The 18,140-nt window shown below is 29.8% G+C and overlaps 1 protein-coding gene across 1 annotated transcript in view; it reads right to left on the bottom strand.

Annotated features, from left to right (window-relative positions):
• Dhc16F (Dynein heavy chain at 16F) overlaps nucleotides 1-18,140 on the bottom strand; it is a 149,275-nt gene that overhangs the window by 39,540 nt on the left and 91,595 nt on the right. The window contains exons 31-41 of the mRNA XM_075373265.1: nucleotides 15,340-15,523; nucleotides 14,566-14,731; nucleotides 13,241-13,402; nucleotides 9,734-9,910; nucleotides 8,706-8,902; nucleotides 5,916-6,161; nucleotides 4,106-4,343; nucleotides 2,650-2,810; nucleotides 2,098-2,239; nucleotides 1,345-1,530; nucleotides 36-208 (exon numbers count right to left, since the gene is read on the bottom strand). Coding sequence (XP_075229380.1) covers nucleotides 36-208; nucleotides 1,345-1,530; nucleotides 2,098-2,239; nucleotides 2,650-2,810; nucleotides 4,106-4,343; nucleotides 5,916-6,161; nucleotides 8,706-8,902; nucleotides 9,734-9,910; nucleotides 13,241-13,402; nucleotides 14,566-14,731; nucleotides 15,340-15,523 — 2,032 coding nt within the window. The remainder of the gene's footprint in view (nucleotides 1-35; nucleotides 209-1,344; nucleotides 1,531-2,097; nucleotides 2,240-2,649; nucleotides 2,811-4,105; nucleotides 4,344-5,915; nucleotides 6,162-8,705; nucleotides 8,903-9,733; nucleotides 9,911-13,240; nucleotides 13,403-14,565; nucleotides 14,732-15,339; nucleotides 15,524-18,140) is intronic.

Below are 18,140 nucleotides of genomic sequence, written 5' to 3'. Positions count from 1 at the left end.
CCTAAGTGTTCTTAATGGCACAACAATTAACTTACGCCAATAACTGATCTTCAACACCAGTAGGTGTTACAGTGAAATTAACAAGAGTTACTTGAATACATATTTCAGGCAAATAATGAGGATTTGCTAATTTTGTTGTTATATAAAGCCGAAAATTTAAATCATATTCAACATCAGAATCTCCTAATCTGATCAGTGCTCTTCCACCCTAAAAAAGTAAAACAAAGTTGTAATATAAATAAATATATTTATAAATTAATAATTATATTCTCTAATTATCCAGGCTCCACCCCCTGGACCCCTGCAGTGTTCATTACCATCATGGTTGTGAGAATAATACTGATAACAATTAAAGTATCAGGCTTACTGAAAAATGAAATAAATTACAAAAGACAATAATAACTATGGTAACTAAAGTACACACATCTTTGGCAATATCAAAACTTTCTTTAATTCAAAACATCATCTCCCAAGGGAAGTAGGGTCTCTATCTATGGCTTAAACCCTTCCCTGGGATAATATGTATGTATCCTGCAAATTTGAAAGCAATCTGCATACAAGAACAAACAAACAAGTGAAATAAAATTGCTGTTAAAACAAATAAGTCAGACAGATTTTAATAAAATGCACAACTTATGACAAGTGCTTTAGAAAGTCTAAAACAATGTTGTCCACCTCAATTATCTCTGCGTGATTATCTTCTGAGTGAAGTTGAGGCATCCAGAGTAGAAAAAACACTGGTATCCATAATCTAGTATTCAAATCCGTGTAAAAATAACTGGCTTTACTAGGATTTGAACGCTGGAACTCTCGACTTCCAAATAAGGTGATTTGGGAAGGCGCGTTCACCACTAGACCAACACGTTGGGATTTCACCAGTAATGCTACATACAAATAAGATTACTTTATGAATACAAGCTAAGTTAAAATTTTTAATTTGAGTGTTATTTTCTGCCTTTCCAATGTCACTCCTAACTTTCATAGTTGATTTGCAACTACATGTTATTAAATTACAAGCGCGTCAACTATGAATGCTAGAGTGACAATGCTAGGAGAATAACACTCAAATCAATTATGATAAACCTAGTGGAAATATAAAATATTGTGAAAATCTTGAATTAATATCACTACTCATATACTAATGAGAAGATATAAAGCAGTTGTGTGCATACATATCCAGAAAATTCCAGTTGAAAAGAAAATACTGTACATGTTAAGTATGTTAAAGAACATAAAATAAATCATTTACATAAAATTATGAACAAAAAAAAACATTAAATTTATTAAAAAGAAACTAAGCAATGGAAAATACAAATATGGAATGCATAATAAAACTTTCCTGACCTGTACAAATACTTGTCTGAGTAAAATAGGTCTTAGAGTTGGATCTAATTTTTCACCGACTTCTTCCAAAAGAACTGGACATCCGATACGAATTGCACTCTCAAGTATTCTTAAGAAATTTGAATCTGTCAATTTTACTACTTTTAACTCCTTAGTGCCTTCCATGTTACGAATCCACCTGTTGGCCTGCATGAAGAATGAACATAAAAAATAATGTAAAAAAAAATTAATTAATTCTATGCTTACTTCTTAAACAATTATTCTGTTTACGAGCCAATATTATACTTCCAGCATTTAGTACACTAATGAAAACAAAAAAAAACTTATCTAAAAAAACAAAAACTATCTAGAATAATTATTGTTTAGAAAAATTTTTAATCAAGTCACAAAAGTTTGTTTTGATTTTATTTTTCAGTAGATTTTATAAAAGCCATCCAAAAGTAAAGAATTTTTGCACATAGCTTGAACAATTTCCTACTGACAAACTCAGTTAATCCCTGTATTTGAATCAAAACTATACTTTCCAGCTTGAAATTTGAATAAAGTTTTGTCACTATTAATATTTTAAATATATTCTATCCAATTAGATGTTTATTGAACTTTACTTCATTAAAATTATATTTTCAAAATATCATTATGAAATTACATAATCCCAAAGCATAAACAAAAAATTAAATAAGCAGAAATAATTTAAAGAAATCTGCTATAATGTAGCTATATGAGTAGAAAATAAAAAAATATCAAAATTCTTACTTGTTCTTGTGGATCAATCATTAGTGGCCAACGTCCAGCTTGGGTGACAAGAATAGCATTTTCAGTTGAAATATTATCTCTTGGTAATCCAAATGAATTCCACATTCGAATTTCGTAAGCATCAGCCAATACATTTATTAAACTAAAAATTTTAAATGGATATAATTATTAACGTTTAAACCAGAAATTAATAATACATTTTCATGATTTATCAGAGATTGCTTGTGTCAAACAATACCAACACTATAATTATAAAACACTACAGCCTCAGCAGCATCATAATAATTGTAGTTATTGCAAAAATGATAAATTACTTCAATATGCTTAAAAATTAACTGATCTTTGTTTATCGAACAACTTAGAATCAGAGTTTTTTCTCTTATAATTTCTATTAAGCAATTCAATTTGTTGCCCATCAAAAATTTGGCTGCACATATTACTTAAAAAAGGCTCTTAAAATCAACTAACAGAAACTTATTTTTACAATATAAAACACTACAATGACTATAAATTTGACACTACAAATTTCATTAATGATTAATTAGTACACACCTGAATATAGGGGAGGAAGGTATTTTTAGTTCTTTACACAGTTCTACCCACATTATAGTTAATTCCTCTCTATAACTACTTGTGAATGCACCAAGGTATGCAACACTGCCAGCTGCTATCAGAACATCACCGATTAAATAAATAATTTCCTCAGTCATTGTCTGAAATTAAATTAACTCTTTACATTACAAATGACGTATTTTACATACTTTACAATAAACAAAACATATTAATCTTAATCTTTATAGAGTTAAAAATTAACAACTGAAGAAAACAATGATATTGAATCAACATAATCTGAAATATTTTATTGGGAATTAATTCTATTAGTTTTAACTTTTCAAAATAGTATGTAAACTCTCTAGTGAGAATATGAGAGCTTAAAATAATGTATCAAGAATGGGTTGTAATTTTAGGTTGGACTAAATCAATTACATTCTAATGTCAAAAAAGTTTCTTGTTACTATCTTCAGTCATCATTCTACCCGTGAGTTCTAATTTTACAATTAAGCTGTTGAAATGAAATGCATACAACAATAAATAAATGAACTGAACTGAATAATTTTTTTTACAAAGAGCTATTCTAAATGATTACTGAAATAAACTGGAAAGGAAAGCAAGATTACACTCAAAACCCATTTACTGAAATGTTTTATTTATAATACTCTAAACATCGATGAGCATTTCAATTATTAAACAATCAACATCAACAAACACTGGTGCATAACAAATAAAGTGCATATATTAAAAAATTAAGTAGATGAATAAATAAAATATCAAAAATATTAATTGAAAAAAGACTTACAAAATGCTATAAAAATAAGTACTTTTTGCAGGATCTTTTTTAAAAAAACATTAAAATATATAAAATTAAAACAAACTAATTATTTAAAAATGCTAAGCTACATTTACGCTTTATGTTTGGTTTTACTGAAACAGCAACAAGTTTGTATTTTTTACCTTTAATTTTTAATCTTTGTTCTAAAGACCCCACTAAAAATATTTACAGTGTTTTGTAAGCACAGATAATTTGTCAATTAATACTTTTATTATTACTTCTATTTTATTTTTTTTCTTATATTTTCCCATATATGTTTTTGAATTGTAAGTAAAGTTTTATGAACATTTTCTGGGTAATAATTATGTTTTTAAATCTATTATTTTGTTTATGTTTGCAGTTTTGGATTATGGTAGTTTTTTTATATTAAAATAACTTGAATGGAACAGAATGATACAAAATTCAGTTAATACATATCAAATGTATGCCTCTGAAATATAAAATAGATTATCCTGAATCCAATACTTTACCAAACTTTTTTCTGATGAAAAACATGCATCAAGAAGATATCATGTAACTATTACACAACCTGAAATAGAACTAAGAATATTTTTCTTCTTTCTCATATTTCTAATATAAAAACATCTATAAAACAATGTAAAAACTTAAAATATTTACTTTAACAGTTTGATCCCAGCGCACTTGTTCATTTCCTAATGCCATAGTCAATCGTCCAGATCGGTTTAGACGAGCACTGCATTGTTCCATTGTTGCTTCTAAAGCTGCTTTTTCAGCTATACTTGAATCATATTGAGCTTCAAGTTTTGCTATCTGTGCCTCAACATCGGCTAACATCTGTTGTTTTTGCCTTAAAATAGCCATTACACCAGCTAATTCTTTTTCAGCCGCTTCAACTCTGTAAAGAAGATATTAAATATACCAAATATAACACAAATGTTATGTTTACTGCAAAGCAAAATTAGAAAAGACAAATATCGTAGGCAGTCTGTGAAAAGAAGAGTTGTTAATGAAAAGAAAATTTCAATGTTAAGAAGAAATTACTGTATCAAAATAGTTATTTATATTTATAAAATTTAATCAATATAGGATGATTCAAAGAAACGGGAAATTTAAAAAATTAAGTAACGTTAATGAAATATTTTTTTTAGAAAATGAATTTTATTTAATGTAATTGTACAAATGTTGCCATTTTAGGATACGTACATTTTAGTTTATTTTTTAAAGATGACCTCTTCCAAGTGACCTCCTCTTCTACGTAAACACTCACTCTCTTCGTGTTCGTTAAATTGTTTGACATAACATCTCAACTGGAATTTCCGCAATTGCTTCTCAGATCTTTGCCTTCAGTTTTTCCATTGTAGCAGGTCTACTGTGGAACACTTTGCTTTTAAGGTAACCCCACAAAAAGTAATCGCAAGCTGAGAGATCAGGCGATCTGGGAGGCCATCTAATGTCACCATTTTGTGAAATGATGAGCTGTGAAACAGCTCGTTACGTAGCATGGCTGCGTAACGAGCCGACATCACTGTAATCGCAAGACCGTTGTCATCCTAAAAAAAAATAAGGGCCTATAACACCGTAAGATGACATAGCACACCACACGGTCACTTTCTGGCTGTGCAATGGATGCTGGTGTAGCAGCGTAGGATTTTCTTGTGTGCCCAGTATCTGAAATTTTGCTTGTTAACAAATCCACTGAGGCGGAAATGCGCTTCGTCTGACATCCACAGTTCATGAACAAACTCTTCATTATTTATCTTCTGAAGCATTACATTACAGAATTGTGCTCGCACAACTGCATCGTTCGGTTTCAGTTCCTGGACGATCTGCAATTTGTATGAATGGAATTGCAAGTCCTTCACTAACATTCTTCGAACACGAACTATGCAATTGTAAAGATGCTGAGAGACGACGGCTTGACCAATGTGGACTTCGTGTGACAGCATCTTGTAAAGCTTGAACATTCTGTGGTGTACGGACGGTTTGCTCACGGCCTGGAGGTTTCTTTTTCATTGCCAAACCAGTTTCCTCAAAATTAGATATCCATGCTTTAATTGCATGTGCTGATGGAACACGGTTGTGCCGTCCCAGATTAAAATGACTGCGAAATTCTCTACGCGCTCCCTCCACACTGTCATTGTTTTTGTAACGCTTTGATAGCAAATGCACGTAGCGCACCACTCCAAGGATCCATGACAACTAAATGGCAGGTTAGGTTAAAGAGGCTGGCGCCACTTATCAAGTGGTACCAATCACTCACGGCTATTAACACAACTTTCAAAATTTCCTATTTCTTTGAATCACCTGTATATAGATCTAAAATTTAATTTATAATAATAAATTATATTAAATTAAATAGATTTTTAAAACATATTGACTAAATCATGGTTGAAATTTACACTAAGAATCAAAACCATTCCCACCTTAAAATAAAATTTAATATTAAAAAACTTAACAAGGTACATACTTTTTTCTTTTGGGTTCAACCACTCTGTAGACTTTAGCATAAGTGTCAATAGCTCGTACCCACATGCATATTGACTTGCATACTTTTGACTGAGTTGCCACAATATCTGGTAAGAACTCTGGATGATCAATAAAATCTTTTAATTTTCGTAATAAAGAATCTGGAATATGATCTTTATCATACTCTTGAAGCTTCTTAAGGAAGTTAATATCACCTAATACGATCTTTGCTGACTGCCAGTCACCTCTGTAAAAAAAAAAAACAAAGAAATAAGTACCTGTTGATTTTTCCAGTTTCATTAAAATATTATAAATTTTAGAATATAATGTTGTCAGATGACACAAAATTACTGTATTAATTATATAATTTTTTGCATAAAGTTTTGATAAAAAAAATATATAAAATTTTAGTTCTCAAAAAATTGTTATTTATTCTTCAATATTGATTTTGTCTTCAAAGTACTCCTTTTCGGATATATAATTTGTAGGAGAGCTTTTTCCGGTCTTCAAAGCACCTATGGAATGAATTTCCAGTATGGCGTTTAGCTCTATCAGCGATTCTTTCTGTCTATCTCTTCAATGTTGGCAAAACATAGTATTTCATGGTTTTTTCAGCTTTGGAAATAGGAAGATGTCACAAGGGGCCATGTCCGGCAAATACAGGAGCTGAGATATCTTAATGGTGTTGTTTTCAGCCAAAAATTCATGAACAAGCAGTTAAGTGTGAGCAGGCGCATTACCATGGTGCAGTTGCCATGAATTGTTTTGCGACAAATCCGAGTGTTTTTTCAGATTCTTCATGCAAACATCATAGAACTTCCAGGTAGTAATAATCCTTATTGATTCTCTGATAGTGATTCAGTGATTGTCCAGTCATTTTCTTAACTTTTTCGACGTTGTTATCAGTTTTTGATGTGCTGGAACATCCAGGGCACCCATCATCTTCATGGCCCTTTTGCAAACATTTGTACACTAATTGCTGCTAATAGCCTGCACTTATTTCATTCTTTTTTCAAAAGTTAAAAGTCACTGACCTTACCAAAATATGTGTGTAACCTTTTGACAGCCAACATGGCTACCAATGTAAACATACATTAGGGACAAGTGTACGAACACAATAAAAAAAATTGACAGCCTGGGAAATTTAAAAATTCTGTGTATTTTTTTTATCAAACCTCATAGATTTGAGCACAATGGTTTTTACTAAATCAAACATTCATATACTGTTATAAAAGTTTTTTTAAAATGGTCCAGTCATGATGACAGCCTAATTATAAAAAATCAAAATGAAATACCCAGTAGTAATAAAAATGGTGATGAAAACATTTTTAGTAAAAATGATAACCAGCTCACACCTATTTTATATTTAAAAAAAGTTGCTTAACTCGCTAAATCAGCTCTAGAATGTTCTATCTTACCCGCTGTATTCACAAAATGTTGCTTCTGATTTCCTCTTTCAATCCATGCAGAACCATCTGTCTGACCAGCATGAGTCACAATTTTGCGTCACAAATTTGAGTGTTTTTTTCGGATTGCTTCACGCAAACTGCGTTGAACTTATTGTAGATAATACTCCTTATTGATTGTTTGACCTTGTGGCAAGAACTCATGTTGCTCTATGCTGTTAAAATTGAAGAACACGGTGGTGAGCATAACCTTCATATTCGACCGTACTTGTCGAGCTTTTTTCGGTCTTTGTAATCCAGAATGCCTCCACAGGAACAATAAGCCCTAGTTTCGACATCATATCCGTAAATCCATGTTTCATCAACTGTTATGACACGTTTCAGTAGTTCTGCATCATTGTTGACTTCATTTAGTGACTCCTGAGCAGCTTCCATTCGCCATTAGTCCCCTTCAACGTCTTCACAACCTTTTTGGAAATGCTTATACCACTTGTAAACCTCTACTTTACTCATAGCAGACACACCAAAAGCAATATTTAACATTTTTAAAATATTGTTACAATTTATTCCATTCTTATAGCAAAATTTAATACAAATTCTCCGATCCATTATTTAAACAAATAAAAAATTGTAGATCGTTCCAAAACACGTGTTCCAAAACACAGCTGACAACAGACTAATCATCCGATATGGCTAAAAATGTACAGATACTTTTCAGACATGTTTACCAATACAACAATGAAAAAATCCTGAGAATCAGACAAATACAACTCACAAAATTTCAAAATTCTTGTTACTTTTTGAACACACCTCATAGATGGTAAAAACAGTAAAGGAAGACAAAGATTAGTACATTATGAAACAGCCAATTGAGGATGTAGGATTCAAAAGAAAATATTTAGCACATAATAGAAAGGGTTGGAATAAATATACCAAACTAATCAAATAACTACATCAAACAGAAATAACAAAGTTCATGCAGAAAATGCTATCAAAAGGAATAAATTCATCAATCACTTATTAACAATATAGAATAAAATAGTAAAAATGAAACTACAATACAGCAGAGATGTTTCTTAATGGCCCATTTACTGACAAAGCATTCAGAACTTGCTTACACTTAGTGTCAAGAAAAATATAATAATCCAGACCACAGATAAGTGATATCTGATCTTCACACAGATATGTGGGATAGCAGCAACTGTGTTAATGGAAATCTTTGTTTAGGAAGCTATAAGTTCAAAATCCTCTTATTTTTTTTTACAGATATTTAATGTTAAAATTTTATATAAAAATTCCTAATTTTTACTTACATGTAGTGATATATATTTAAAAAATAAGTAAGCAATTAGACCACATATTAATTTTTAATAATAAATACTTACTTTGATCCAAAAAGAAGACAAACAGCTTCCATAACAAATTTCACAAGATTTGGTGGTTTATTAAATACACGTAACTCATTAATATCATTTTTATTTAAAGCTTCTAAGGCTTTTGTAGCAGCTTCCATTGCTGGTAATGCCATATCAAGGTCTCTTTGAGCATCGTCAGCCAAACTTTGCGTTTCTTCGGCTTTATCCTACACAGAATAAAAAAGGATTCAATAAATAAATGTAATAAAATCACAAGAATACCGCAGAAAATGTTGATTGTAAATTTCTTGGAATAACACGAACAATTATTAAGAAAATAATATTACATGTATTTAAGCAGTTATTTGGTGTGTATATATATATATATATATATATATATATATATATATATATTAAAAAAACTAAATGATAATGTATATAAAGTTTGAATTGCCAAGATTAAGTTATTAATTTATTAATTATACAAATTACAAACGATGATAAAACATTGTTTTAAGTGGCAATGATAGCTACAGTTATTTACTTGATAAATGTTAACAGCATAACTGTGAAGCTGTAGACACTTTAGTTTAACCAGTTCATTAAAAATAGCTATAGCCATTGTCATTTATCCTTATTTCATACCATAAATTTTCAGAATGCTACTTCCTGAAAATTTCCAGGTGTTGTGGAACCTTTCTTTTTCCTGTTTAGCCTCCGGTAACTACAGTTTAGATAATACTTCAGAGGATGAAATGTGTGAGTGTGAATGAAGTATAGTCTTGTACATTCTCAGTTCGACCATACCTGAGATGTGTGGTTAATTGAAACCCAACCACCAAAGAACACCGGTATCCACGATCTAGTATTTAAGTCCGTGTAAAAATAGCTGGCTTTACTAGGACTTGAACGCTGGAACTCTCGACTTCCAAATCAGCTGATTTGGGAAGACGTGTTCACCACTAGTCCAACCCGATGGAACCATCAGATTATACAGGATGATACTGTTCACTTTCTTAACATGAAACAATCACATTATTATTCATAGAAAATCATACCTTTACAACAGCCTCTTCTTCTGAAACAACTTTTCGTACTTCATCAGCTTGTGCTTTTTCTTTTACAAGAAATTTCATTAATTCTGCTGTAGCTTCAGACTTTTCTTTTAGTACTGGAGCCATTTCAGTTAACTGAACTTTCATTGTAGCTACTAAATCATTTGTTTCTAACAATTTCTATAACAAAACAAAAGTATGCTTTAACATTTTGTTAATGGAAATTCCAAATCACATGATACAACAGAACAAGTTATAAATGTCACAAAAACCTTAAGATATTAATGTTTTCAGTGTTTTGAAAGCTATCAATCAATAGCATTTTTGATCTTTAATTCATTATAAAAAAAATAAGGAAAAGTTTGATATTCATTCATGACTAATCAGAATTTGCTTTTATCTGAATCCATTATTACTCGTGTCAAATGTAGGTTTTATTTAAAAAATTGAATAATTTTTTTTTTAAATTAACTCTCATTACAATTTATTATGAACAATTAACAAATAGATTATGAGTTCTATTTTGTAATCATACATCATGATTATTATCACAAATATACTAAACCTAAATAATACAAGAAATTTATTTGATACAAATATAATAATAATCTATAAGAATTGAAAACAGAAATTTTTAATTTTTTATTATTTTTTTTTTTAAAACAAGAAGTTTCAAATTTGGAATCCGAGTGTCAGTGAGAATAATTGCCTAGTCATGTGTATCGTGCATTTGAAAAGTTATTATACACCTGTCACTCGCTAGTTTGCTGAAAATGGTTTCTATTAACCTCTATACATATCTGCATGTGTTTCTTCTTGTTATTTAAGACTTTCAAATTTATTAGTGTGGAATGTTCTTGGCAAGTAGCATTTTTAAATTACTGGAGGCTGTGGGAATTTCCTCGATAAACATTCCCTTTTGCATAACCCTAGAAATAAAAATCATTCTATCTTGAAAGCTTTTGCACTAATTTCAAGGACTGCTTTGGCTCTATGTGTCATGCTGTCTTGAATCAAAGTATTTTTAATTTCTTGTTAGTTCCCACATGAACTGATGGATGATTTCACTATAATGAAACAAATTTATCATTTCTCTGAAGAAATCACTATGAGACAACTATTCTTCTCCTGGATATTGCAATCCTCAACCCTCTCTTCTGGTCATGTAGAGTAATTTCATTTATAGCATGTGGGTTGTTGATAGATCATAAACATGAGTTCTGTGTGTGCACATACCCTGATAATTGGAACCATGCCTCATTGGTATAGAAAACACAGTTCAAAATATCAGAACTCTCTGTTAAATGTTGAAACCATTCACATTAATGAATTCACTTTCTGCAGTCTATGGTTGGTAACCATAGACCAATTTTTGAATTGCTTCTTTCACTTTACATGATTTGATCCCGCTAGATCTTTTCTTGTGAGGGTTTAATTAAAGATCAGGTTTATGTACCACCTGTGGCTACCTCCTGGTCGTGTTGATCTAAGACTTCAAAAATTAATGTACAGCTGCAGAGGTAACACCTGACTTGCTGGCTACAGCCATGAATGAAGTATGTTGCATTACAGATGGAAGCTACATCGAACCAAGGTGAATATTGCATGACAAAACTGATATGTTTTCCTTTATTTTAATAAATTTTTAAATGCTTTTAAAGTTTTTTTAATCACCTGGTATTGTGTTTATTTAGGTGAATAGTTACTTTTCGAATGCACTTATTTGAAAACTGCTGGTAAACCAGCCAATCATTAAAATTAAAATTCTCAGTTTCTTTATGTGTAGGTTATTATTTATCATAGATTTACTTCATTTATATAGCAGCCACCTGCTTCTCTAAACTGTTTACATTTTTCAAACAATTAATCAAATGCCTGCGAAAACAATTCCTTCAGAATCAAGGAAACCAAGGGTTCAATAAGACATCCTTATTATAAGACAGCCTTGCCTCTTTCAGTTTTATTTGGAGCTAAAGGTAGTAAAAATGGTGGAGGGGAAAATGAAGAAATGAATTTTTAATGTTTTTTATTGATAAAAACATAGTTATCAACATAAAGAAACAACAAATTTACAAGACTGACAAGTAATTTAAAAAAAGGAGCAGCTACATTAAATAGCATCTAATACTTAGGGAGGACAGTTGGAAAACTGCCACTGTTGTTGAAACGTATTAACTTTTAAACATTAAGATAAGGACATCAGTGAATGAATATATATGCATTATTACAATAAACTTCAAACAAAAACCTAGAAAATGTATAAAATTGTATATGCAACTTAAAGCAGGGAGTTTATTATAGTTTGATATATTCTGCGCTAAGAATAATGACAACCAAACTAGTAAAACACTGTAACTGGGCTGAATAATACTTTGTGCATAGACCATTAATATACTAGCCCTGCATCTGGCTTCTTATTTAGAATCTGTACGAATCGGGCTGGTCACTGCTGTAAATAAGAACCATAATGGAAAGTCAATGTGCAATTATAAATAAACCTACTCAATGTGGTTAGATTGTTTATAGATGATAATGCTTTAGCTGTACACTTGAAAGACCTGTGTATTTATAAGCAAAAAATTATATTGATAAATTGGGCATACTGAAATATAAACCAGAGACTGTACAATATTAAAAAAAAAAAATTAAATAGTCAAATTAAATTATTAAATAGTCAAATACAGATGCACAGCCTTAAGGTACAAGATATTCGACAGCATCCTCATATTGTTTCCTAGAGAATCTTGGATGTTAGCTCCCAATTTAAACACAATGACGCATAACACACATGGATGCATCAGTCGATTAATTAGGGGTCCATGAAGGTTTGTATGCCCTATTTACAATCGGCAAATAACAACCTCTTCTTGACAGTTTATTCCTGCATAAAAAGTTGATTTTGGTGACCCAACTAATTATAAATACATGCAGTGAGTTGGTCATTTCTTAAATGGGCCTATACAAGAGGTGCTCAACTTTTTTTCAGTCAGGGAAGTGCTACTTAAGATTCAAATTCTACTTGGTAGGTTTAAAGAACAGACAAAATTACATGTTTGTTCAATTCAATGCAAATGTTTGCAAGGCAATGGATAAAGGAAAGACCCTTCATATCAATATTACCACATAAAAAAAAAAAAAATTTAAACTTTCATTTTAAACTTTCCTAGTTTTAGACATTATGAATATGCATTAATAGAATTTAAGTCATTATAATTTTTAATAGTTTATTAAATCAATTACATAACATTTCAATTTGTAGAAGTGTTTTTCATTTCTTACAAATGAATGTTTACTCTAGGTTAATGCATTATTATATAAATTATTATAATACAACATTATATAAAGTTCCAAATCTATTCCTGTATTAGCATTATACTTCTACTATTAATGGTTTTTAACAGAACTCTGAAATAGACTATAAATATTTGCAAAAAGTAAGGCTAATTAATTGACAGGGAGCCTTCAATAAGTGTCACAAAAAATAAAATTTTAAAAAGTTTTTTTACATACCTTTAAACCATTCTGTATTCGATCTTTAACTTTTTTCTTTTCCTCTTGCTTCTTTGAAAGCAATGAAATATAAAGTTTAAGCAATTCTAAGTAACTTGTAGGAGTAACATAATATCGACGTCGCATCTCACTGTAGAATCTTTCAGTCATCTTCTCTACACTCTAGTAAAAAAGAAAAGGTATAGCATTAAAACTAAACTAAACTAAACGTAAACTTAAAACTAAACTAAACATCTACCATTTTATTAGAACTAAAACCATAGAAAATGAAAAATACTGGTAATGAACTCTTACAGAGATGATTATTTCCATTAAAATTATGTAATTGATATTAAATAATACACAGAATGTAGGGTTTGCAATTATGATTTTAATCAAATTACACATTAGCGAAAGAAGCACTTCAACCCAACCACCCTTTCTCTCATGAAATAGATACAACCCTACGCTAATATTTACTGTCACAGTGACAAAAAGCTACAATGATGGTATCTTTTACTGGTTAACTAGTATTCCCTTCAGTTATGAACATATTTCTCCTTTCAAATTGTAGAAACAAGACACCATCCCTTTAACCTCAATGCAAATCTCTTAGTATACATAACAACTACAATAACTCTAGTTCTATTCATGTGATGTTGATAATAGTGAAACTACTTTAAAGTTTTAGTATTACAACCTCAAACATGCTGCACATGCAATTTAATTATCAATAGGTGAAAGAAAGCCAGACACCTTGCTAGGAAATTAAGTCAAGACCAACTTAATATTAGACCAACTTTTTGATGTTAAGATTTGATCAAAACTAATTTTTTTTTTTTTGAGGATGAATTAAAACTAATTAATTATGTGTTTTAAGAGGCAGGATATTTTTAAAGAAATAAATCTGTGGGGTAAAAAGGTAACACAACATTATAGATTTTCCTGGTACTAAATGCTGCTTCCCATCAGCAATGAACACTGAATCACCAGGACTAGCACTAATATTAATAGTCTATATTTTCACTGCAATTGCAGGTGTTAATAAGTTTCTCAAAGTTTTATCTGTTTATTACTTAACTACTAAACTAATAAATAATATAAACCACTATAATTAAATTTTAAAATTAAATTACAGTTAAGGTAAGAATTTTTTAATTAATTCTTCATACATTATTTCTAACAAAGTTTAATTTTTTTTTACACATTTACATACTTTATCTAGGAACACAGAGCATTACATATATGATTTTCTTAATGCGTTCTGTTAGAATTAATTATAAGTCTAACTACACAGTTAATTGTAAATGATATTCAATAAAAATAATACAAAAAAATTATCGTACATTATGCATCATATAACACATTGCTGTCATAGGAGAGACAAGGTCCGTGCCACTAATTGGTCTTAAAGCATCCTCAGCAACTGATAACAATGCTTCCTCAGGCCATGGCAAGAACCAATCTATTGTACAACAATTAACCAAAGATGGAAACATTCGGCACCTTCTCCTAAAAAAAAAAAAAAAAAAAAAAAAAAAAAAAAAAAAAAAAAAAAAAAACAATTTTAAACAATATAAAAAAATTACCTAACATTATGATGGTATTCAATTATATAACTCATACTTCTATTTAGCATTACGGTACTCAATAATAAATAAGTAAATTAATTATATTTTAAATTATTTTGTTCTGATAACTGACATTAAGAATTCAATTATGTAGTAAAACATATCAAACAATCTAGAAATATGTTGGATAATAAAAAATAAGCATGTAAAAATGCAATTTCAGTACACTAAACAAAGAGGCATTTCCAAATCTAATACTCTGACTTCATAACTCAAACCATGTTTAACCATTGTTAGTGTAAAAGAAACCAACTGAACCACAGAGCAGTAACTGCAGCAAAAACCACTTGAAAACATTTTATTGTAAGTAGAAGCTTCCATCATTATAAATTTTGTTAATTTTACTGATATACTCATTTTATATAAAACATTGATAACTTAGACAAATAGATATATCCCCCCCTTCATTACAGTTTACATATATAACATATTTACATATAACCATGGAAACAACTAATAAAAATTAGTTAATATAAAAAGCAAACAAACCTAAATGCATCTCCTACAGGACTCATTGTTATAACGACGTGTAATTTGGTTCGTACTCTAGAAATGAAGAAATCAAAAATACCATCTCTATTACTCTCAGCTATACCAATTTCTTTTGCAGCTGGTCTGCATGCACAAACTACTTTTTCATATTCATCTGCTTCAAAAAGATTAGGGACTTCACCTGTGGAATAAAAAATTACGTTCCTGTAGTAATAAATTATACTAGTAGTTAATGAGAAAATGCTTGAACAAAAACAGGTAAGAGCTTTCCTTGGTTTTGATAATCTTTCTCAGAAATAAAAAAACCCCCCATGTGGGGTTGTTTCTGGTGAGTATGGTGGTGGCAGAATCTTTCTGAACTTTCTGAATAAGTGATTATATGAAAAGTCTGTGAACTAAGTTGTCATTTCCATGATTTTTCCTTCCAAGCTTCTTTCACTTTTTCATTACTCATCAATAATAGGGCTGTTCTCCCAACTCTAATCATCTTCAACTGATTTATGACCAGTTTTGAAATAACATAGCATCTAGTAATTGCCTGTTCCTTTATAATTATTTATTAAAAATCTTTAGACATTTTTTAAATATTTCTGGAATTCTTAAATATTTATGTAAAATCTTCTTAAAATATATAGCTCTTTTTAAATGTACTCTTTGATCCTCCACCAGAAAGTATTGAAAAATTATAGAAAAACAACTTACCTGATTCGATTCTTCCAAAAATAAATAAGTAAAATTTTAGAAATCTACAAATTTCTTTTCTTTTATAATGCAATACTTAGGTATATTTCTGATACTTATATGAAAATTGGTGCTACGAAAAGCTTAAACAATTTATAACAATTAACAAACTTATTTCTAAAGAATATTACATTCTATTAACTTTAACTTATCTTCTTTACTTAGTTATATTTAGAAGTTGTCTTATCCAACCTCAAGCTGCCCATTCCTGATGCAAACTTACGGATGAATCCACAAGTGTGCTTATAAAAATGTAGCGGCCAAATATCATGAACATTTTTGGCAAGAAAAGAAAACACCACGCTATAAAGTATCCAAGGATAGATTAAAATGGTAATGTCAAAGATGACTTCAAATTAAATTCGATATGATCACAGTTGGGAAATACTACTCAAAGGTTATATTTCTACCAACAAATATGACTGCTTAAAGCATATTATGTGAAGAACTTTTGTCCAAGCAATTAAAGTTACAAGTGGAGATAATCCAATCACTCTAAAAGAATTTTGGAAAAAAATTGATTTTACACAAGTAGGCCTGAACGCACCAAAGAATTTGGTGGTTTTAATATCCCAGTCAGTTGAAATTGTGGTACATTAGTAAGAATCTCAGCTTTGAAGAAGTAGATTTTGCTTGCAAAATGTATGCAAAAGGCTATAATTGTGATTTATATCACAAAATCATGGAGGAGAAGAAAAAAGGACCATTATTCAACTGAAGCTAGGTTAAGTTTTTGTTAAAGAATAGATTTAAATTTTTTTTGATCTTTAAGCTTTATTGTAAAAAATAAATTATAAAATTCTTAATTCTTACAAAAAAAAATATTTTTGTAAAAAATAAATTCTTTATAATATGATACTACTTGATTATTTAAAGCATATGTAATACAATACAGATACATTTTGAGAGAGAAGAATATATATGTTTATAAATTTTGAATCATTATGTCTTCCTATTGCGTTCTCAAGTTTGATTAGTGTTGTTTTGATATATGTGGTGTATTGCAAGAACTTATTAACTGCACTAATCAAAGTATTCCTATATATATATATATATATATATATATATATATATATATATATATATATATATATAGGAAATCCTCAATATATATATAATTATATATATTATATATATATATATATTAATATATATATATTAATATATATATATATATATATATATATATATATAAATTACAGAATTAGAGAACACTACTCTTACCTTTTAATTCATCTGTTTACATTTATATTCATCAAAACATTGTTTTAATTAATCTGTTTACATTGAGTGTTTACAAGAGTGTTCTCTAATTCTGTATTTGTATGTCACACTGAAATTTTGAAGAGTTAACCTAAAGTTATGTAGTGTTGTTTGTTTTACTCCAATGAATCTGAATTTAAATCTATTTGGACCATAAAGTATTTTGTAGAATTTTTAATAATTTTTGTGAGAATACACTTCCCAGTGCTCATGTTTCATCTGAATGTCAACTGGACCATTGAATGAAAGGGAAAACATTCTTAGGTGGTACAACTCAACATTCCACAAAATGCAGTATGGAGGATATATTCTGGCTAAGTGACCATGTCAGATGAGTGCAGTTTTGTCAATGCGTTAACATTTTCACACTTTTTTTTCGATGATGCTACTTCTGTAATGGCAAAAACAACACACAGAATTCTTGATGGATTTCTTACAGTACTCAGCTTTTTTAATTTTTTCAAATTAGTAACATTTTTTCCTAAGTTTTGTTATGTAATATTATTAAAAAACCAACAGGCTGTTCAAAATTGCAGCCCTCAATCAAAATACATGCTGGATTCTTTCAAAGATGTCAGGTGAGACAATTCTTTTATGGTATCCCCAGGGGTATTAAATACATGTATCGAGTTGAAATACTGCATACTGTTTTTTACCTGAAATGCTCAATGGTGAAAGACATTTACATTTGTTGACAGTTGATCTTTCCACTTTTACTCAAATTGATATGAAACATATTCATGCTGGTTCATGCTGGATAGGCCTCCAGCTCATTACAGAGAAAAAGGTGGAAG

This window comes from Lycorma delicatula, chromosome 8 (genome assembly GCF_047948215.1).
Source record: "Lycorma delicatula isolate Av1 chromosome 8, ASM4794821v1, whole genome shotgun sequence".
Classification (NCBI taxonomy): domain Eukaryota; kingdom Metazoa; phylum Arthropoda; class Insecta; order Hemiptera; family Fulgoridae; genus Lycorma; species Lycorma delicatula.
Note: the sequence above shows the minus strand (reverse complement) of the source record. Positions and strands in the feature narration are given on the sequence as shown.